This window comes from Brassica napus, chromosome C2 (assembly GCF_020379485.1).
Source record: "Brassica napus cultivar Da-Ae chromosome C2, Da-Ae, whole genome shotgun sequence".
NCBI lineage: Eukaryota > Viridiplantae > Streptophyta > Magnoliopsida > Brassicales > Brassicaceae > Brassica > Brassica napus.
The window spans coordinates 3,059,712-3,082,135 of NC_063445.1; the positions used below are offsets into that span (position 1 = coordinate 3,059,712).

At 35.1% G+C, this 22,424-nt stretch overlaps 4 protein-coding genes, 1 long non-coding RNA gene and 1 pseudogene across 5 annotated transcripts; 5 read left to right on the forward strand and 1 right to left on the reverse strand.

Moving 5' to 3' along the window:
- Positions 1-4,961: 4,961 nt before the first annotated feature.
- LOC111202816 lies at positions 4,962-5,498 on the forward strand. The gene is made up of 2 exons (XR_002655702.2): positions 4,962-5,164; positions 5,263-5,498. It is a non-coding gene; the product is annotated as an uncharacterized LOC111202816 (long non-coding RNA).
- LOC106380418 lies at positions 5,448-8,356 on the reverse strand. The gene is made up of 12 exons (XM_048746418.1): positions 8,098-8,356; positions 7,709-7,807; positions 7,559-7,616; positions 7,307-7,387; positions 7,126-7,194; positions 6,769-7,007; positions 6,586-6,657; positions 6,317-6,439; positions 6,149-6,230; positions 5,965-6,011; positions 5,755-5,836; positions 5,448-5,641 (listed from the first exon to the last, which is right to left on the reverse strand). The coding sequence occupies exons 1-12, from the start codon at positions 8,310-8,312 to the stop codon at positions 5,558-5,560; spliced, it is 1,251 nt and encodes a 416-aa protein (XP_048602375.1). The 5' UTR covers positions 8,313-8,356; the 3' UTR covers positions 5,448-5,557.
- Positions 8,357-8,567: 211 nt separating this feature from the next.
- On the forward strand, positions 8,568-10,436 carry LOC106380420 (heat stress transcription factor A-1b-like). The gene is made up of 2 exons (XM_013820173.3): positions 8,568-9,001; positions 9,152-10,436. The coding sequence occupies exons 1-2, from the start codon at positions 8,747-8,749 to the stop codon at positions 10,223-10,225; spliced, it is 1,329 nt and encodes a 442-aa protein (XP_013675627.2). The 5' UTR covers positions 8,568-8,746; the 3' UTR covers positions 10,226-10,436.
- A 1,411-nt stretch (positions 10,437-11,847) lies between these two features.
- On the forward strand, positions 11,848-13,959 carry LOC106380422 (binding partner of ACD11 1). The gene is made up of 5 exons (XM_013820177.3): positions 11,848-11,978; positions 12,421-12,524; positions 12,708-12,774; positions 13,013-13,087; positions 13,318-13,959. The coding sequence occupies exons 1-5, from the start codon at positions 11,973-11,975 to the stop codon at positions 13,825-13,827; spliced, it is 762 nt and encodes a 253-aa protein (XP_013675631.2). The 5' UTR covers positions 11,848-11,972; the 3' UTR covers positions 13,828-13,959.
- A 648-nt stretch (positions 13,960-14,607) lies between these two features.
- LOC125581289 lies at positions 14,608-17,474 on the forward strand (annotated as a pseudogene).
- An 809-nt stretch (positions 17,475-18,283) lies between these two features.
- Positions 18,284-21,092, forward strand: LOC125581290 (probable arabinosyltransferase ARAD1). The gene is made up of 9 exons (XM_048746419.1): positions 18,284-18,919; positions 19,209-19,382; positions 19,470-19,627; positions 19,709-19,856; positions 19,931-20,046; positions 20,124-20,262; positions 20,359-20,469; positions 20,578-20,646; positions 20,767-21,092. The coding sequence occupies exons 1-9, from the start codon at positions 18,284-18,286 to the stop codon at positions 20,908-20,910; spliced, it is 1,695 nt and encodes a 564-aa protein (XP_048602376.1). The 3' UTR covers positions 20,911-21,092.
- Positions 21,093-22,424: the final 1,332 nt, after the last annotated feature.

Sequence of the window (22,424 nt, forward strand, 5' to 3'; positions counted from 1 at the left end):
GAAAATAATATGTAAACATACAACATAAAAAATGGAAAAACTACATTAAATATATGTAAGATTACCATTTTTCACTAAAAAAAACACGGCTTATCTCCATAATGTAACATTACTATTTTGTAAAAAAACAAATGATATATAATTTCGAAAATAATAAATAATATGTAAACATACAACATAAAACATGTAAATACTACATTAAACATATGTAAAATTACCATTTTACATTTAAAAATAACAATAATATGTAAACATACAACATAAAAAAAAATGGAAAAACTACATTAAACATATATAAGATTACCATTGTTCACTAAAAAAACGGTTTATCTTCATAATGTAACATTACTATTTTATAAAAAAAAAGAAAAAAAGCATAAATATAACTATTTGACTATTTGTCCAAGTTTTTCTATTAAACATTGCCGTTTTACATTAAAAATGGAAAAATACGTAAAGATTTAAACATCTATCTTAAAATATAAAATATAGACGTTAACTAAATATAAAGTATAAGAAAGAGAAATACTCAATATATAAAAAAATAAATAATAAGTAAATATTATAAATATATAAATATACGAATTATATATACAATAATAAGTAAATGCACAATTTTTAAAAAATGGAAAGAGTATAATAAATATTAAACATCTATCTTAAAATGTAAAATATAGATATTAAGTAAATAGAAAATATAAGAAAAAGAAATACACAACTTAAAAACAATGGAAAAAGTATATTAAGATTTAAACATCTATCTTAAAATGTAAAATATAGATATTATGCAAATAGAAAGTATAAGAAAAGGAAATACACAATTTAAAAAAATGGAAAAAGCACATTACTATTTAAACATCTATCTTAAAATGTAAATCAATTTTAAAATATAAAATTATTAGTAAATAGAAAGTATAAGAAATAGAAATACACAATATAAAGAAAAATAAATAAGAAGTAAATATATAATATAATCTCGAAAGATGACACATGGCATAAAATATAGTTTTACATTTTAACATTACTTATTTTCGAAAATTATAAAAAATATGTAAACATACAGCATAAAAAATAGAAAAACTATATTAAACATATGTAAAATTACTATTTTTCACTTAAAAAAAAGACGGCTTATCTCCATAATGTAACATTACCGTTTTATAAAAAAAACAAAAAACATTATATATAATTTCGAAAATAATAAATATATGTAAAACATACAACATAAAAATGAAAATACTACATTAAACATATGTAAGATTACCATTTTACATTTTTATTTTAAGAAAATAATATGTAAACATACAACATAAAAAATGGAAAAACTACATTAAACATATGTAAGATTACCATTTTTCAATAAAAAAAAACACGGCTTATCTCCATAATGTAACATTACTATTTTGTAAAAATACAATTATATATAATTTCGAAAATAATAAATAATATGTAAACATACAATATAAAAAATGGAAATACTACATTAAACATATGTAAAATTGTCATTTTACATTTAAAAATAACAATAATATATAAACATACAACATAAAAAATGGAAAAACTACATTAAACATATGTAAGATTACCATTGTTCACTAAAAAAACGAGTTATCTTCATAATGTAACATTACCTTTTTATAAAAAAAAGAAAAAAAAAACATAAATATAACTATTGACTATTTGTCCAAGATTTTCTATTAAACATTGTCGTTTTACATTAAAAATGAAAAAATACGTAAAGATTTAAACATATATTTTAAAATATAAAATATAGACATTAACTAAATATAAAGTATAAGAAAGAGAAATACTCAATATATAGAAAAATAAATAATAAGTAAATATTATAAATATGTAAATATACGAATTATATGTACAATAATAAGTAAATGCACAATTTTTAAAAACTGGAAAGAGTACATTAAATATTAAACATCTATCTTAAAATGTAAAATATAGATATTAAGTAAATAGAAAGTATAAGAAAAGGAAATACACAATTTAAAAAAATGGAAAAAGTACATTAGTATTTAAACATCTATCTTAAAATGTAAATCAATCTTAAAATATAAAATTATTAGTAAATAGAAAGTATAAGAAATAGAAATACACAATATAAAGAAAAATAAATAATAAGTAAATATATAATATAAGTAAATACCAAATTTAAAAAATGGGAAATTACATTTTTTTAACGCTGATTTATTATGATCTTACAATTATGATATAGGAAAGATTACATAGACGATTCGACAACCGACAATACTACCTGCCTTATGAAGACCTACGCCTAACTGCATCACCTGAGCCGTCCTATGAAGATCCACGCTTGACTAGATTTACTTGCACCATGTTGAAGATCTCTTGCAAGCCATTCCTCTTTTGTCTGTATAATTGTTTAATAAACCGCTCTCTCCGGGACTTGAAACTTGGATTTCCTGTAATCTGCAGTAAATTGCATAGTCTGGGATTCGAACCCCAGACCTGGGTGTAGAAGCCTTTAAACCTTAACCAATAGGCTACGGTGCTTCCACATGGGAAATTACATTAAGATTTAAAAATATATATTAAAATTTAAAATATAGATATTACGTAAATAGAAAGTATAACAAATGGAAATATACAATTTAAAAAATTGGAAAACGTACATTAAGATTTAAACATCTATCTTAAAATATAAAATAGAGATATTAAGTAAATGAAAAGTACAAGAAATGGAAATACATATACAGGAAAATAAATAATAAGTAAATAATGTAAATATATAATATATGAATTATAAATGTAATAATAAGTAAATACACAATTTTAAAAAAATGGAAAAAGTTCATCAAGCATTAAACATCTATCTTAAAATATAAAATATATAATATAAGTAAATACACAATTTAAAAAATGAAAAAAGTACATTAATATTTAAATATCTATTTTAAAATATAAAATATAGATATTACGTAAATAAAAATATAAGAAATGGAAATAAACATTTTAAAAAATGGAAAAAGTACATTAAAATTTAAGCATCTATCTTAAAATGTACTTATATCTTAAAATGGTAGTAAATTATATAAAAATAGAAATACCACATTAAAAAAAAATGTATAGTTTTACATCAAGAAAGTCCCTATAAAACTCATTATTCCATCCACATCAACCTCACACTATTAAGGAAAATTTCAAAGCACTCGAGCGAAAAAATGGTTTCACCATAAACTCTTGCCGTCCCAGAAACCTTTAATGACCTTGACTGAGATTTTTTTATAACAACAAACTTTTTGTTAGGTGGATTCATTGTTGGGAAACCCGCAACTTCCAAAAGCCGAACTTATTCATGGGAATTGAATTGCTTTTCATAGACTCAAAGGTATTCTTACAAATTTAAATTAATCTAATCCATAATTTTATTGTTAATATTCATACTAACTCTCTCATGACCAAACCATTTCAGTTAGTAACCATTCAAGCGTTTATCCCGAAACACTTCCTTCCTCGCCGAATCAGGTATTGGTTCATGTTGGTTTAGTATTGTTTTTGGTTTACTAACCGGTTTAGGATGGTCCTATTGTAAATATAATTTAAGTTGGTTTAGTATATATTATGTTTAAAATAACTTAAATTAAATAATAATAATATTATGCTTAAAATATAATTTTAGAGAGTTTTCAAATATAGTTTACATAACATTATAGGTGATGAATTTAATTTATTAAATTAGTTTATTACTTAAGACTAAGTTTTTTAAAAAACATACTGAGTTATAAATATCAATGATGGATTGGTGAGTATAACATGAAGACAAACATGAAGATAAAAAAAAAAAACATGAAGACAAAATTATAAATATATGATTTTCAAGATAATAAATTCAGTTTTTATTCAGATAGTCAATATATAATATCTTAAATTATTTTTTTAAAAATATACATAATTTATATATATAGATTAATCTTCCAAACTTAAACTATTATATTATATATGAATAATGTTTTTAAATAAAAATAATTTCTAATTTAAAATAAAAATAAAAACAACAAATGGTTATTTTCAAATAATGGATGAAATTTACATTATACTATCATTTAACAAGTATTAGATACGTTTTGATGTATCATTATTTTCTATTTCCAGAAAACAATATATTGTTTAACATCAATATCATCTAGGTTAAGTATACGAACAACACAAATTCAAACATCACAAAAAATATTTACATAACCATTATAATACAATAATTTAATCAAAAAATATAATTAAAAAATATTAAAAAGAATAATTATATACTTAATATTTGAAAATAAAAGATATTTTTGCTAAAATTGTACTTACCTGGCCAAGGAGATCGACCATCTTTTTACGGATCGATCGAATGTTGAGCATGTGGTCGATCCGAAAATACTCTGCAGTTTAATAAAATCTCTAAAACATTTATTCCAACGCTCAAAAGATAGTTTTGCTAAATATGATAACTAGATAGCCAATAAAATTACAAAAAAATATTTAAATAGTAAAAAATATGTTAATTTAACATTTTAAAATTTAAAAATAAATTTTAATTATGATATGCATTTTAACATTTATATAAATATATATCATAGCCTAAATATAAATAATTTAACAACTTAAATTAGAAAAAATAAAAATCCCGGGCGTAGCCCGGGTTAATCCCTAGTGAAGTTATGAATAAATCTTTGGTGTATCATAGTAAATTGGATAGTAAATAAGAGCATTGATTATTGTATAGTTACAGAAATGTAAGGTAAGACCAAAAAAAACAGTACAGTCTAATAAAATAGTCCAATAACCTTATAAATAGATTTTTTAAGAATATTTTCCTTTTAATAGTATATATAGGTAGATTTTTTAAGAATACTTTCTTTTTAATTGTATATATATATTTTTTTACCAAATTAATATACATACTTTCATCCATTATATATATATGTTAAACCAAATCAACCAACAAACAACAATCTTGCTTTGTGAGAACTTCTTTTTCCTTTGAGTTTATATCTGTTGAGATTTAAAAAAAAAAGTTGCAAAAAAAAATGGCAGGAAAAATGTGTATGATGATGATGGTGATGATGGTATTGGTGATAATGAACTGTGGTCTAAAACCATGTAATGGAATGGATACTAACGTTCCCACACCACCGTCTCTCGCAGGGTATGTATTGCCTCTATGTCAAAGCGTTCTTTTAAAATTATTTTCTTATTAGAAGTATTAATATATGTATATTGTCTTCATTTGCGATGATACAAAAGGGAGGAACCTGAAACGCGACCACAAGACATTGCTCACTGCTACCAACAATGTAGCCTCAAATGCGGCTCTGACGGAGATTGCTTCGTAGCTTGTTTAAAGAAATGCCGCGGAACCTCTACTCTTTTTTAATTTCTCATACAAAGAATGATTCATGTTTTGTCTGTAAAACTATGCGACCAAGGCATGAAAAAACTGATCAATGATATAGAAGAACCAAAGATATATTTGCAGAAAATGAACCAATAATTGATAATCGTATGGATAACTACTTAAATACATAATCTCTCTCTCCTATCATTTAACAATGCCGTTCAAGAATCGGTGACTAAGAACAGCTTCCGCCATTGGCCGTTTCCTGTGGTCAGCGTTCAACATTGCCTACCAAAACACCACACATACACACGAGAGTTTAGTCTCGTTTCTGAAATATGAAACATTTTTTATATTTTTGATTCTCAGCCTACAGAGAGAAACATTGACCAACTAAATACCTGGAGCAATTCCCAACCAGCTCTATCACCAAAATCCAGAAACTTAACAGCTTCTTCAAGGCGTTCATCAGCTAAACAGTACCTGTATAAAAAGTTTAGTGAGATTTTTGAAACACAGGCTATACCTAACACAGACACTTGGAGGAAGAATCGATTAATTGAAAATACAACGGCTCTTTAACTAAATAAACTGTTATCAAAGAGGCTTACTCTCTTACTGCCTCAATATCCAGCCGGAATGTGTTTTCCAGTAGTCTCTGCAGTTCATCAGATTAAGCTACGGTTAACCAAACACTATGCGGAGATATGCTAGACGCCAAAAGATGCGAACTTATATATAAATGCAAAGCTGTTTAAAACATTCGCATGGCATCCAGTCATATGGTAATCTTGCCTGAAGAGAAAGAGAATCCATTACGCCTGCTTCACAGAACGGAACAAAGGCCAAGTATGCAAAGAGAAGACCGGCTTCATATCTGTAAACAATAAAATGTGCGCTATATCTCTATCAAGTAACACTTGCAACTTAGAAAATGAACTACATAGAAAGTATAAGCAATACATGTCATCTGCAATCCCAAAAGCTCTCTTCTCAAAAACTGTGAAGGCGCCCGAAGCAGTTGCCCTTCGCCAAAGTTGCTCTGATAGTGCACCAGAGGTCGCTCCTTCTTCCAAGCATGATGGCCTGTAAGGTAAGCTCTGTCTATTAACAATGAGTTCACACAAATTCTTGTGGCCAGTTATAAACAGCAAGACCAAAATGGCTGAAGAATATCAGAAAGCTATGAGGATAAACAACCAATCATGGAGTGAAAAGAGAAAGCGTGGAACCTTATGTCAACAGAAAAGGCTAGATCTCGCAGCCTCGGGATTAAATACATGGCTTCTCTCTCCGCTGGTGTACTTCAGATAATTTTACCATATAAAAAAATCAACTAGATTAGCAGAGAGATAATACACTTGTATTGAGAGAGATGTGTGCAAGCACTTTCAGATACTCGAAGGGAGGCATACTTGAGAACAATCGAGGAGGGCCCGAGGCTTTGGTGTAACCTATCATTGGCATGCATAAAGGCTAGACCTTTCATTGCACCTTGTAGGATCGTAACGACAAAATTTCTCCTTCGTTTCATCGTCACCTCCTTTTCATAAGGATTCCATGCTCCTTGTGAGCGAGCTCTTGATGTTTTTTCACTCGCGATTCGCGCGTAATCAGCTGCACTATCTTTACCACCGTCACGAAAAGCCAGCCACTACAAAATGTGAATCAATTCAACCGATGCTCCATAACTTATGCCAAAATATCCACATACTTGCGCAGCCTTAGACTCAACAAAACAAAGTTCAACACTTCAAAGAGTAAAGCCTAACCTGTTCCCCAAACTGTGTCTCAAAGCCACCAACAAGTATAAGCAGGTTAGCAGGTAGGTTTTTATTGCTCTGCGTAGGACAAGCAGAACAAGAAGATGTTACACTAATATTTATTCCCCCGTGAAACGAAATTGTTAAGAATCCATTAAAATTTTTTTTAAGGCATATCTATTTATCCAACCTGGAGAAAAGAATGTGCATTCAACTCGTTCGCGGCCATCATGTCAGCCTCAATTCCACCAGCACGCTGTCCGGGATAGACCTTAACAGAGACAAAAGTGCAAACGGAAAGCAACTTAAAATCAAAAATGAAGTTCTTTATGCTCTAAGGAGGTCGGAACAAAATATGCCTTGACGATATAGACAGATTCATGAAAACAGATAAAAACAACAATCCTTGCTGAGAAAACAAGAAAGAAGAATGCAAAATCACCTTAAAGGTGATAGGTGTTCCTCGAAATGGACCTTGTGATATTCTTCCTTCGTATAGTCTGCAGACAAACTGCCATGACTAATACATTTTTTAAATTCACCAAATATATCACCGTATAATGCATTGTCTACATAACGCCAAAAAGTGCACCTGATCTTAACACCGCCTTCTCCAATGTCCTGAGATTTTAATCTCCCAATATCATCGGATGTAGATTCAAATTCATCTCCTGACCGCAACCCTGAATAACTAGGGGGCACAAAAGAGGTGAAAGCTTAGAAAACAGTAAAAAAATAGTGAAACTAGACCAGAATCTAGCAAAAGAAAGATGCACAAATAATCATAAGGTAAGTCAATGTAACAAACTTCACAGCAAATGAAATCATATTTCAATTCGATTCAAAGGAATCAAAGTTCACGAGATCTCGATTCGTCTAGCTACAGCTACAGACTCACACATACATCTTCCACCTAATATCCTCCATATACACACTATAATTTCGATATTTTGAGATTCATGAATCAAAGTGAGGAGGTACCTAGTTACATTCATGAATCCGTAGCTTCCGATAAGCCTCCCCACCTCGAACGAGTCGGCGCTTGTGATCAAACTCGCCGTAACCGCATGCAGCCGCCGAGGACGCGAATTCACAATCCGAGCACCGGAGAATCCGCCGCCGCCTGATTCTCGACGGATCAAATTGAAACGCGAAACGCAGTCGAAGGAAACGCGATGAACAGCGACCGGATTCATCACTTGAATTCGTGAACGATTCAAAGACTGTCAGCCAGTGTGAGAGAGAGATAAGAGCCACGAAAGATTTTTATCCTACGTGGCATTTATAATTAAACTATAACCGTGCGCCGTTAGATTAAAGAACAATATTTTATTCGACGGTCAATAATTTGCCACGTGGGAAAAGTAATGAGATGCAGATAAAGCTTCTACCGAATTAAAAAGTTGAAATCCGGTTTACTCCGGTCTTTGACATAACCGAGCTAAATCAAACCGAACCATGACTGCTTCCTCTTCAAGAAGTCTCTCTCTCTCTCCCTCAGCTTGAAAGATCAAAGGTTGAGTCTTTCTCTCTTGCGAGTCTCTCTGTATGTGTGTTGAGCTCGTGAATCAATCTTAGCCATCCAATCAATCGCCTGCTTTAGCGGAGTAGCTCTTGCTTTTTAACTTTTATGGAATCGGTTCAATCCGCACCGTCTGAGAACTCAAACTCGCCGGCTATCCCTCCGCCGGTGAGCTCAGTGCCACCCTTTTTGAGCAAAACCTACGACATGGTTGATGACCCTTCGACCAATGAGGTCGTGTCCTGGAGCAGCGGGAACAACAGCTTCGTCGTCTGGAACGTCCCTGAGTTCTCCAAAGTGCTATTGCCTAAGCATTTCAAGCACAATAACTTCTCCAGCTTCGTTAGGCAGTTAAATACATACGTAAGCATCACTCTTTCTTGTATTACAATTTGGCTTTTAAAGGTTTAAACTTTAAAGTGTAAGTTGATATGATGGTTACATAGATGTTTTGTATCTAATGTGCGGTTTGGTTGTTAGATCTTTATAGTGTCTCTGTACTCTTGTGTCTAGGGATTCAGAAAAGTTGATCCAGATCAATGGGAATTTGCAAATGAAGGATTTTTAAGAGGCCAAAAGCAACTACTAAAGGGCATTGTAAGGAGAAAGCCTCAGAATCAGCAACAAACTCAAGTTCAGAACTCATCTGTTAGCGCTTGTGTGGAGGTGGGGAAGTTTGGAATAGAAGAAGAAGTGGAAAGACTCAAGCGTGACAAGAATGTTCTTATGCAAGAGCTTGTGAGGCTGAGGCAGCAGCAACAAGCAACGGAACACCAGCTGCAGAACGTGGGACAGAAAGTTCAGGTGATGGAGCAGAGGCAACAACAAACGATGTCGTTTCTAGCAAAAGCGGTTCAGAGTCCAGGCTTTTTAAACCAGTTGGTGCAGCAGAATAATGATGGCAATAAGCATATTCAGGGAAGCAACAAGAAGAGGAGACTTCCTGGAGATGAAGAGGAGAGTTGTGGAGAGCTTAACCGTCAGATTGTTAAGTACCAGCCGTCTATAAACGAAGCAGCACAAACTATGCTTAGACAGGTCTTAAATAGAAGTAGCTCACCGGTTTCAAACAATCCTGAGAGTTTCCTCTTGAGTGATGCTCCCAGTTCTAACTCTCCAAACTCAGCTCACTCAGCAATGAATCAAGTACACGAGGCAGGTTTGGTGGATCATCTTCAAGCTGGTCCAAGTCCAAGCCAAGGAGGAGTAGCAGCTGCAGCTTCTTGGAGCCCTGAATCTGAGTTAGTTGGACTGGAGACAGGTGATGGAGTGTGTTTCGATCCAATAATGGCTGCTTTAGGTGGCTCGCTGGAAATAGAAAGCGATGAAGTTTCTCCTGTAGGTGAGGGAGAGATGACTGAGTTACAGAACGAGGCCCCGAAGCTGCCAGGAGTCCAAGATTCATTCTGGGAACAGTTCTTTGCTGATGAAACCGCGGTGATTGGTGAAGGAGACGTCATTATTTCAGAAGCAGTGGAGAACTGTGAGATGGTAATGGAGCAAGAACCGAAGGAGTGGAAGCAACAAGAAATGAACCATCTTACTGAACAAATGGAACTTCTTTCTTCAGAAGCACAGAGGAAATGAAGGTAAGAACATGAGGAAGTTATATGCATTGTTGTTATTTCCTGTAGATGTTGATCTTCAGAGGAGACTATCATTACCACTATGCTTGTGAATAATCAAATCTTTGAGTGGATATTTTGCTCTGCCTTTGTTTCTAATACATGTTACTTTTGAGTGAAAACATCATCCGTATCACTAGTGGTAAGATGGATTACTACATAAAGGATTCACACGATGAGAAGTTGAGGTTCGATTTGATTACATGTGAAGGACGATGGAGTAAAAAGAATCTGTACAATAGATATTTCTTTAGTGTGTGTAATTTGTATAGCTTCCTTGACTCAAGTCTTCGTTTCATGCTTGAAGATTGAAGCTTGGAGGAGTTTGATGCTCAGACCAGTACAACGATGATAACAATAAGTAGAACAATCCCAAAAATGAGGATAAGAAGACATGTCTGCAACAAGTGTAAACCACACGAAACTTAGCTTTAGCTGCTAAAAATACAGAATCATAGAACTGAAAAGTTAAGAGAGTATACCAAAGATGAGTTTGCTCTTTGAGATTTAGATGCTTTTCTGAGTTGAGAAGTGGCCTGTGCAGTTGCTGCTTGTGAGTTATCAATGTTAGAGCTGATGTCATCTGCCAAAACAGACATTATAGTGTTTCTTAGATTTTAAAGAGGCAAATGAGACTAGGAAGTAATGGTTGACGGGATTACTTATCGATCATAACTCCTTGATCGTTTACTAAAACAGCTAGATCTTTGAAGATTTCATTCACTTCGCCAATCTGTTCTTGAATTTCCCTGATTCCTTGCTCTCTCTCCTCGATAATTGCTTCATTGAATGTTATCTCGTTATCTAGAAACACTACTTCTTGCCTAGAACGAGAATAATAAGATGTTAATAGCAAGACGCTGCAAGATATATGAGTTAACACAAAATGCTCAAACAGAGAAGATGGATCTAATGGGGGATTTCATGGCCTTACAAAACTTGGGAAACTATGTTAACCCAATTTTAAACTTACATCCACAATTTAAAGCTACAGTTAGTACTTAGTTAAGGAAAAGAAAAAGTGTAGACTCAAACTGAATGCATGACTCACATTTGGGTTCTGTATATTCTAAATAAAGGATCACGTGAATTAGCAAAATAATATGCTACAGTACACAGTCAGATCATACTCCTCACCTTGATTGTAGAAGACGAGTTTGTAGCTGGGAGGTCCTTAAAGATTCAATATCCACTTCCTCTGCATTATGGCTGCATAACAATGAAGCATGTATAAGTAAGATTCAAATTCCACAAAGAACAAGTTTATTCTACATTAATCAAGCTCCTCCTTTATACAAAACACCCATAATAACATGTGAGAGTGTATAATAATACAGAGAGTTTATATTTTCCTCATTTGGGAAAGAGCAAATTTTTATTTATCTCATGTGTACGTACGTATATGGTGGTGGAGGGAACATTTATTAAGTACGTACAAAATGAGTTGGCCGGCTGCGCCGCGCTGTCAATTTCAATGAAGCCCAGTGCGATGAATATAAAGCCCGTTTTGTTAAGAGAAGGCCCATTAAGAGGATTAAAATTACTAAAATAGGTTTAATCGGCGTAACGCAACCCCCACACACGTGAAGTGTCATCAGAAAAGGCATTTCAAGACGCGCTTCCCCTTGTCCTCTATACACATCAATCTCGAAGTGCGTTTTCTCTTGAATCTGCGTTACAAAGCCCAGCTACGAAGATCAACAACATCCATGGCGGTTTGTTCTTGATTTTGGTTGCTGCTATTTGCTAATTCGATTCTGATTGATTTGTGTATCTATCGGTGTTGATCTGTGTATGGGGAACTCTAGATTGATTCCGTTAGATGATTTTGATTCCCGTTTTTGTGAATTTGTTTGACGAAATTAGTGAGAGATGAGAGTGGAACGATGTTGAGATTAGCAGTTAGCTTTCACTCAGTTTGGTTGTGGAAACAAATCATCTGATTTTTAGAATGTTTAACTGCCATTATGTTGATGTTCTCTTCTTTTTATGTTGTTTAATTAATGTGAAGATCACAGTCAATCTAGGCTTCTTTGTCATTATATGGAACTTTTGATCGGTTATATATATATACTTGGATGCAGAGAGTTTTATCAAACACTTATTTGATTGTTTTCATTAATGTATCTTAACCCTTTTTAATCTTGGTGATGATAGGTAAGATCAGTAAAAGTTGGCAATCTCTCCTCAGGAGCAACGGAGCATGATATCAAAGAGTTCTTCTCTTTCTCCGGTGAAGTTGAAAGCATTGACATCCAAAGGTTAGTAATTAGCTTATTCCCTATAGCTTCTTTTTGTTTTTTTCTTTTCTTTCTGTTGTTGTTTCTTGTTTGAGTAAGTGATGGTGAAATCAAAAGCCATTTGAAAGGAATGGAGCGTTAGATAAGTTTTCTCCTAATGTTATATTTACTCCAAGCTTCTTTTGTTTTCTTTTTAACTAGCAGTGATGAGCATAGTGCCTATGTGACATTCAAAGATCCTCAAGGAGCAGAGACCGCTGTGCTCTTATCAGTGGGTTCACTCTTATTCCCCCTTATTATACATTCAACTAGTACATATATATGCTAAGTTCAGTATGACTGTTAGCTTTATTCTCAAGAATTACTTCCACTTTTTTTGTCCTGATGGAACCCATTATGTATCTGGAGTAGATAACTACAAGTAAACTTAGTTTTTTTTTTTATAACTTTCAAAAACTTGAACACTAGTAATTGCAATCATCATACTAACAACTAGGGATGTTTTTCAGGGTGCAAGTATTGCCGATCAGTCCGTCGTCATTGAGATGGCTCCTAACTACACTCCACCTGCTGCCCCTCATGCTGTAAGGTTTTCCATCTTGAGCGTATCTAATTATAGATATGATTTTTTTTTTTCCATTTATTAGGAGCCAGAAATCATTTCCGTTGATGTTTGGTTACTTATAAATCATTGATTATTTGTAATAACTTGCATAAATGTAAACCTCTCTTGAGTCGATCTTTAACACTCTTTAGTAACAGCAGACTGTCTAAACAGCAATCTCTAAAGTTTTAATATGTGTTCATTTGTCAGGAAACACAGAGCGGTGGCGGGGGCGTCGCGGAATCAGTAGTTCAGAAGGCAGAAGATGTTGTGAGCACCATGTTAGCAAAGGGTTTCATCCTCGGTAAAGACGCCGTCGGCAAAGCAAAGGCTTTTGACGAGAAACTCGGTTTCACTTCAACCGCAACCGCAGGTGTTGCTTCCATAGACCAAAAAATCGGTCTAAGCCAAAAAATCACAGCGGGTACAAGCTTGGTGACCGAGAAGATCAAAGGTGTGGACCAAAGCTTCCAAGTCACAGAGAGAACCAAGTCTGCCTTTGCGACAGCGGAACAGACGGTGAGCAGCGCGGGAACCGCCGTGATGAAAAACCGCTTTGTGTTAACGGGTGTGAGCTGGGCGGCAGGAGCGTTCAACAGAGTTGCTAAAGCGGCTGGAGAGGTTGGACAGAAGACAAAGGAAAAGGTTGAAGCTGAGCAACCACCACAACCGTCGCAGTCAGAGCAGCAAGCACCAGAAGGGTATTCTCCGCTTCACTGAAAACGTTGTGTTTTTTTCTTTTGGGAACTTGTTCTTTTTTTTTTGTCTTTTGGATGTATTATAAAACATATGTTTGCATCTTCTATATTCCTAGTTGGGGTTTTTTTAAAAGTTATTGTGTTCACTAATCTCTTTCGGGTCGTTAAGGAGCAGCGTTAATTCACATCATACTAATCTTATATCCATTTTCGATGTTATTCACTAATCTAACATACACTTTGGGTCGTTGAGGGGCATGGATAGAGCTTCTTGTAGATGCATCAGCGTTACACTTGAAACCATATCTCTTGCCTTCATCTGGGAATTTTTTTCAAGCTTTGATTGTGAAATGAAAAGCCTTTTGATCACTTACTTGTACCATTATTTGCAAGGATTGAAGTTAATGAGTCTGAGCCTCTTTTGTTTGGTTTCATGTTCCAACTAGTATCAGTAACGAACATTGTGCTAATGTCAGATACTCAGATTGATGTGCTGTTATTATACTGAACGTAGTAGATGTAGGCATTGAACTACATATAAAATGTCGCGACTATTCAAGTTTAAGAAAAGTCAAACCTAAAAAAAAACATGTCCTTCCATATTTTGGAGGAGTTAAACGAGAATAATATTAAATGATATATTCCTTATTTACTTGGGCATTACTCCAATTTTCCTAAAAACCTCACCGTCTTTCCTTTCTTTGCTTTAGCCTCTCTACTTTTTAAAAACGTAGGGTTTTATAGTTTCCAGTTCTGCTTATTCACATTGGTAGCCTCTTTTCCAAAGTTTATATTTATTTTGGAGGCTGAGAAATTTGCAGAAACATTCGTCATAATCATCATGAGTACCCGTAGCTTCTGCAAGAGAGCTTACAGCTTCTTCAAGGCTTACCCTTCTGCTTCCAAGCTTCTTCTTCTCAGTACCTGCAGGTCTCTCCTTTAGTTTCCTTTACATGTGCTTCACCATTCCATTCTTCTTTCTTCCTATATATATTATTTACACACCTCGTTTAGCTCTTATAAACGTGTATAAATATACTTTGACTGGTTCATTAGATCTGGTTTTCATAACATCTTATGATTTTTTCTGTCTTTGTCATCTCTCTCTGACCTTTGTCGTATCATGTCTTTTTTTTCTCCAGCGGTGGCGGTCTACTAGTGTATTCAGACTCGAGTCCATCGAAGCGTACATTAACAGCAGATGGCCAAGAAATCAAGAAGAAGAAGGTGGTTGTTCTCGGGAGTGGCTGGAGCGGCTACAGCTTCTTGAGCCACTTCAACAACCCTAACTACGACGTTCAAGTTGTCTCTCCTCGCAACTTTTTCCTCTTCACGCCTCTCTTGCCAAGTGTCACCAACGGCACCGTTGAAGCTCGTAGCATTGTTGAACCCATCCGTGGCCTTATGCGCAAGGTAGGTTCGAAAAATATTTATTAATCATTTAATATTTTTATAAACTTACAAATAATTTTTATTTAGAAAAACATATTTTTGTAGTGGTTTATTTGTATCTAAATTATAATAATATAAAATTCAATTAAGATATTTTATCATTTTTATAAACTAATTTTTATTCACTTTTTATTTTACAGTTAATATTTATATGTTATTCTACTCTTATATTTCATTACATTTTCATGTTTTTGTCTGATTCTGTGCTAATCTATCTCAGAAAGGATTTGAGTACACAGAGGCAGAGTGTGTCAAGATCGATCCATCCAACAAGAAGATCCATTGCAAGTCAAAGGATAGCACAAGCCTCAAAGGCACAACAGAGTTTGACATGGACTACGACATTCTAGTCGTAGCGGTTGGAGCCAAGCCTAACACATTCAACACCCCTGGAGTTGAGGAGCACGCCCATTTCCTCAAGGAAGCAGACGATGCTCTCAAGATCCGTCGCTCAGTCATAAACTGTTTCGAGAGAGCGTCTCTTCCTGATCTAACCGAAGAAGAGAGGAAAAAGATTCTTCACTTCGTTGTGGTCGGTGGAGGACCAACCGGTGTCGAGTTCTCAGCTGAGCTACATGACTTCTTGGTCGAGGATGTGGCTAAGATATACCCAAAGGTGCAAGAGTTCACGAGAATCACTCTTCTCGAAGCAGGCGACCACATTCTCAACATGTTTGACAAGAGGATCACTGCTTTTGCTGAGGAGAAGTTCCAGAGAGACGGTATTGATTTGAAGACGAAGTCTATGGTTGTTGGAGTGACTGCTGATGAGATATCTACAAAGGAAAGGGGAAGTGGTGAAGTTGTGTCTGAGCCTTATGGTATGGTTGTGTGGTCGACAGGTATTGGTTCACGTCCTGTTATCAAGGACTTTATGCATCAGATTGGTCAGGTTAGACTTCATATCGAGCTTGACTATAATCAAATCATTTGGTTCTTGTCCATCTAAGTGGATTACTGAGTATATGTGTTACAGGGTCAGAGACGTGTCTTGGCAACTGATGAATGGCTTAGAGTGGAGGGATGTGACAGTGTCTATGCTTTAGGTGACACTGCAACCATCAACCAACGTAGAGTCATGGTAACGTTTCAACACTTCTATATAGGCTTGTGGGTTGGTTCAACATAAATTTTACCAAATTAACCAGAAATAAAGTTCGATTTGGTTCAGTTCAGTATTTTGTTAGTTCGTTTAGTTGGTTATATTTTGGTTTAGTTGTGTTCAAATTTTGGATAAATTTTGTTTAATTCAGTTAGTTCGGTTATTTCTGTTTGAAAACTGGCTAGTTTGGTTCGAGTTTTTGGTATAGTTTGGTTATTATTGTTTTTAGTTAAAAAAAAAATCGAAGTAACCGATTAGAAACTGAACTTTTTTAAAAAGTCCCACTGAATCCAACCGAACCAACGAAACATTTCGGTTTGGTTTGGTTCAAAATTCAGCCCTACTTCTATATGTATTTCCTTGTGTCATGTATCAAACGATGAGTGACTTGTCAGAGTTTAATGTTTGGTTATGTTTGTCAGGAAGATATAGCTGCAATATTCGGTAAAGCAGAAGGGAGAGACAGGAACATTGAACAAGAAAGAGTTCAAAGGTGTGGTGAAAGACATATGCCAGAGGTACCCTCAAGTGGAGCTTTACTTGAAGAAGAAGAAACTTAGAAACATTGCAAACTTGCTCAAGAGTGCGAATGGCGATAACACAGAGCTCAGCATCGAAACGTTTAAGCAAGCTCTCTCAGAAGTTGATACTCAAATGAAGAATCTTCCAGCTACTGCACAGGTAAAGCTTCTTCTACTAGACACAGTATTGTACTCAAATGTTGTATCTCTCGTTCTGAATCTTGATTATATTAACAGGTTGCATCACAACAAGGGAAGTACCTTGCAAAGTGCTTCAACAAAATGGAGAAATGTGAGAAGAAGCCAGAGGGACCATTGAGGTTCAGAGGAGAAGGTCGACACCGGTTCCAGCCGTTTAGGTACAGACATTTTGGATCGTTTGCTCCGCTTGGAGGGGAACAGACAGCAGCTGAACTGCCTGGGGATTGGGTCTCCATTGGTCACAGCAGCCAGTGGCTGTGGTACTCGGTTTACGCAAGCAAGCTGGTGAGCTGGCGCACAAGGTCGCTTGTAGTCTCTGACTGGGTTCGACGCTTTATCTTTGGTCGTGACTCCAGCAGCATCTAAGCTTCTTGCTTCTCCCCCATTTTTTGCTTTCCTTGGTTGGAGCTCGTGGTTTTTACATTCACCTTCTTTTTTTTATCAAATACATTCACCTTAATTTTTTTTCCTTGAACTGCCAATAACAATGGCGAATGATTGAAATAACACACCTTATTTATCACGTCAGACGAGAAGTAAGATGACAAGTGGAATCCATGTTACACATAATAAAAAACAAGAAGTAATACTAAATATAGATATATAATCTAATGAATTAAACTATTTCTATAATTCTAAACCAGTGACAATTTTTTTTTGTAATTGCAGTTATTATTAGAAAAATTCATGGTTATGAAAATTGAAAAAAGGAGAGGAAAAGAGGTCCTGGGAACGTTATTGATCTTGCTTTCTTTTAGGGGTACGTGTTAGTGGGGATGAGATTTATAATGAGTCTAAATCTAGTGTTATTGGTTTATAGATTCTCATATTCTCATTAAAATCTATTGTTATTGGTTTGATGATTCTATAATTCTATACAAAATCATTTGTTATTCAAAAAGTTTAAATTTTAATGATTCTACAAATCTATTAAAGTAAGTGTTATTGGGAGTTAAATTCTTATCATTTTAACTCACAAATTAAGATTTTGAGAATACTACATGTTTACCTTGAATTCTTAGAATCATTACATTACTTTATTTTCATAGATTTTCACAACATACAAAATTCTCTACATCTCTTTCCAAATTTAACAAATCTCTCAACTTTTAAAATCAACAAACTCTATAAAAATCTAAGTCCCACTAACACTAACCTCGTGGGCCTGATAAAGGGCTATCTCATTTAGACCCACACAATCAATGAGTTCAATCCACCCGGTCCAATCTAATTTCTTAATCCCAAATAAACCAAACCAAACCAAAAATCAGAAATCAAAAACCGAAATGAACAGTCTCGTCGTCTTCTTCGTTGGCCGAGTAACAGAAGTTAGTAATCGAACTCGTATAGAGGAATCCGATCTCGCAATGGTTGGGAATCAACGTCATCACACTCCCCACAGACCCAGATCGAAAACTCTAATCTTCACGCTTCTCCTCTTCTCAATCTCTCTACTCGTCATCCTCTACACCTTCTCTTCCTCCTCCCGCCCTTCCATCTCCAATCCAAACAAATCCGACCGAACAGAAACGTCCTTCGTCGCCTCCCTTGAGCAATTCCTGATCCACAAGGCCCCGAAGCTCTCAATTAGAGACGACACTGTACATGGCGAGAGCGATGACGATGATCTTAAAAAACTCGATGAGAAGGTGTTCGAAAGAGAGAATCGATTGTTGATCGAAGACCCGGTTTATCCAATCGGGTTTCCGGTTAAGGTCTACGTGTACGAGATGCCAAAGAAGTTCACTTTCGATCTCCTCTGGCTGTTTCGCAATACTTACAAAGAGACTTCGAACGCCACTTCTAACGGTAGCCCTGTCCATCGCCTTATCGAGCAGGTAACTACTTAAAGTCTGAGACTTTGTTGAAAACAATCACACGAGAGAGTCAGAGAGAGATAAAAGAAGAAAGCTTTAAATGATTTTGATAGACGATTGGTTGAATTAGCTACTTGATTGACTACTTTAGATCCTTAAAGTCTGAGACTTTGTTGAAAACAATCACGAGAGAGAGAGATAAAAGAAGAAAGCTTTAAATGATTTTGATAGACGATTGATTGAATTAGAGCCCTACACTTTGTGATCAGGCTTTGTGTAATTGTTTCTCATTCATTTGTGTATAATGCAGCACTCTGTTGATTATTGGCTATGGGCTGATCTGATCTCTCCTGAATCCGAGAGGCGTTTGAAGAGTGTGGTGAGGGTCCATCAGCAGCATGAAGCTGATTTTTTCTATGTTCCGTTTTTCACTACGATCAGCTTCTTCTTGTTGGAGAAGCAGCAGTGCAAAGCATTCTATAGGGTGTGAGTGAGCTTTGATTGTTTTATGTTTCTTACATTAGAGAGCTAAGCTTCCGTTTTAGTTAGAAAGTTACTTTTGTGAGTGTAGGAAGCATTGAAGTGGGTCACTGATCAGCCTGCTTGGAAAAGATCTGAGGGAAGGGATCATATCTTTCCTATTCATCATCCCTGGTCTTTTAAGACCGTTCGCAAATTTGTGAAGAACGCAATCTGGCTTTTACCTGATATGGACTCCACTGGGAACTGGTAACTCCAGATCTTCTTAGTCATGTAGTCTGATCTCCTAGGTGTACTTTGTTGATTCTGTTTTGAACTTTGGTCTTGTAGGTATAAGCCTGGGCAAGTCTCACTTGAGAAAGACCTGATTCTTCCTTATGTACCCAATGTTGATAGATGTGATGACAAATGCTTGTCAGAGAGTGCACCAAAGAGGACCACTCTTCTTTTTTTCCGAGGGCGGCTTAAGAGAAACGCTGTAAGAGTCCCATACCTCTGTCTTGCTTTACAAATTTGGTCTCTCATGATTTGGCTATTGAAATGCTGTCTTAGGGAGGTAAAATACGTGCCAAGCTTGGTGCAGAGCTAAGTGGTGTTAAGGATGTAATCATCACTGAGGGAACTTCCGGAGAAGGTGGAAAATTAGCAGCTCAGGGCGGTATGCGTAGGTAAGCACTAGGTTGCTTCCTAACCGTTTGGTTGCGACACAGTTTTTTTCTTCTAACTGTGTCTGCCTTTCTAGCAGATCTTTATTCTGTTTGTGTCCGGCTGGTGACACACCTTCCTCTGCAAGACTGTTTGATGCCATAGTCAGTGGATGTATACCTGTTATAGTCAGTGACGAGTTGGAACTTCCTTTCGAAGGAATACTTGATTACAAGAAGGTATATGTCAAAGAAAGAAAAAACTATTACATTGGTAGCAAGGTCTGTGTAGCTACTATCTTCTTGGCCCTATATTTATTTATTTGTTCCTCTTAGGTGGCAGTGATTGTTTCTTCTAGTGATGCAATACAACCAGGGTGGCTTGTCAATCATCTGAGAAGCTTTATACCATCCCAAGTCAAGAAATTCCAGAGTAGCCTTGCTCAAGTAAGTCCAACTTTCAAAATGACACGAACCAACGTTCATAATTTTCCTTACACGCATTGGTGGATCTCTATATCTTCTAAGTAGTATGGTTATTTTCATATTTTCCAGTACTCGCGGCATTTCGTATATTCGAGTCCAGCTCAGCCATTAGGTCCAGAGGATTTGACATGGAGAATGGTACGTACTTACCCAGAGGATGTTGTTTACATCTTTTTGCCTTCAATCACCATAAAGTTGGTGTTAAACGTAATGCAATGTCAAAAGTCTTAGACTGAGAAAAGCTTGGTGCAATGACAGATAGCAGGAAAGCTGGTGAACATCAAGCTTCACACGAGGAGATCACTACGGGTTGTGAAAGGATCTAGGAGTATTTGCAGATGTGATTGCTGGAGGCCTAACTCTACTACAGCCGCCAATTCGTTGAGTCCTGTCTTGTCTTAAGAGCCATCACCACACTTCACGTTTTCAGTCTTGGAAGTCCCCCCTGGATAATGTAGTAACAGTAGTAGACTCATCATGTACAATTTCACCAGTTCTTACTATTTCATATCCGACCCAGGAAATAATCTGGTCTAAGATGGTGTGTATTATGGATTCATTTTGCGTATAAGATGAATGTTTATTATACTCGCAGATATTTTCAAAATAAAAATAAATTCAGGTTTGAAAATAGAAGACATGGGGGTAGACAGACGTTACTACGTGTGTGTTTTGATAACTAATAGTATTACGAGAATTATTGGGTGTTAGTATTTTACTCTCTTAAATATGGAAGTGTTGACCAAAGCTGCGTTACGTACACATGTAATTTATTTTATACCATTAGATCATTAATAATATGCTTTGAATATCATAAAAGTCCCGACGACCGCGTATTTTACTTCCTCTGAAAATTTTCCCAAAATACCATCTTCATTTTCTTTTCTTTTTCATCTTTCCATCTCTTCTATTTCAAGGTGTGCTTACACGTTTTTAAGTCCCTACGACATTTTTTTTCTTTAAAAACTGGAAATCTTCTATATCGTACCAAATCACATATTTTAAAATGATTAGTTTCCTTTATTTTATTTCAATCAGTATATGAGAGAAAAGAAACTTTGAATCGAACATATATACAAAAATGGGAATATAGGAGGAATAGCAACATTGTTTGTTAATTTCAGTTTTCACCTAAATAAATATAAAAGATAAATATAAATAATCTGACAAGAAGTTAAATAGTCCTTTGTACTTTCTACCTTGTCCGGAAAAGTAAACTTCAGCCATAACCAAAAAAGAATTAAAAGTCTGATCCGTCCACTTGTTTCTCGGCGGTGGTCCACCTTCGTATCCGCTGTCTCCGCGTCAAAACTTCTTTTTACTTTCAGTAATAAAATTGAAATCGAGCTGAGATCCTCCCTCTCGATTATCTCTCTTCTCTATTCAACAAAGCTTAAGATCTTTGAATAGGATATTAAATACTTATTTTATTAGCAGGAGGAGTGCTCGAGTACTTGCTCACGACTAAGTTACTTTCTTCCCCCTCTTCTTATTCAAGTCTTTCTTCCTTTCACTATCTTCTCAAATTCTCAAATGCCTCTCATCTCAAGTTGGCTGGCACGACTGGACCGCGTTGAACCATTCCGACAGATTTGTTAATTACAAAGTATTTTTTTCTTCCGTCTGTTCTTATAACCCGAAGATCTGAGTTTCTTCTGATTCTCTCTTCCCTCTGTCACGTACTCTTAAAGGTAACCAATCGTGGGTTTTTGTTTACTTTTTTAATTATTTTCCTATAAGTTCGTGGTGCGATCGTCTCTTCTTGTCTGAACGTTATCTCATTTTTCTCTTTCTCTCTGTCTCTTTATCACTTCTGGTGCTGAAGGAACATGTATTGAATTTCCTCGGATTTAAAATTTTGAAAACTACATAAAGCTCTTCTTTTTAGAGTAAATATGCCTTTTTATGTTGTACTT

Coding starts and splice junctions, on each gene's coding strand:
- LOC106380420 (XM_013820173.3), top strand. CDS start 8,747: ATGGAATCGGTTCAATCCGCACCGTCTGAGAACTCAAACTCGCCGGCT. Junction 9,002..9,151: donor TTAGGCAGTTAAATACATAC/GTAAGCATCACT, acceptor TCTTGTGTCTAG/GGATTCAGAAAAGTTGATCC.
- LOC106380422 (XM_013820177.3), top strand. Junction 12,525..12,707: donor GAAAGCATTGACATCCAAAG/GTTAGTAATTAG, acceptor TTTAACTAGCAG/TGATGAGCATAGTGCCTATG. Junction 13,088..13,317: donor CACCTGCTGCCCCTCATGCT/GTAAGGTTTTCC, acceptor TTCATTTGTCAG/GAAACACAGAGCGGTGGCGG.
- LOC125581290 (XM_048746419.1), top strand. CDS start 18,284: ATGAGTTCAATCCACCCGGTCCAATCTAATTTCTTAATCCCAAATAAA. Junction 19,628..19,708: donor ATGGACTCCACTGGGAACTG/GTAACTCCAGAT, acceptor TTGGTCTTGTAG/GTATAAGCCTGGGCAAGTCT. Junction 20,647..20,766: donor AGGATTTGACATGGAGAATG/GTACGTACTTAC, acceptor GTGCAATGACAG/ATAGCAGGAAAGCTGGTGAA.
- LOC106380418 (XM_048746418.1), bottom strand. CDS start 8,312: ATGAATCCGGTCGCTGTTCATCGCGTTTCCTTCGACTGCGTTTCGCGT. Junction 7,195..7,306: donor ATGCACATTCTTTTCTCCAG/GTTGGATAAATA, acceptor TGTCCTACGCAG/AGCAATAAAAACCTACCTGC. Junction 6,440..6,585: donor GCCTTTTCTGTTGACATAAG/GTTCCACGCTTT, acceptor CTTACCTTACAG/GCCATCATGCTTGGAAGAAG.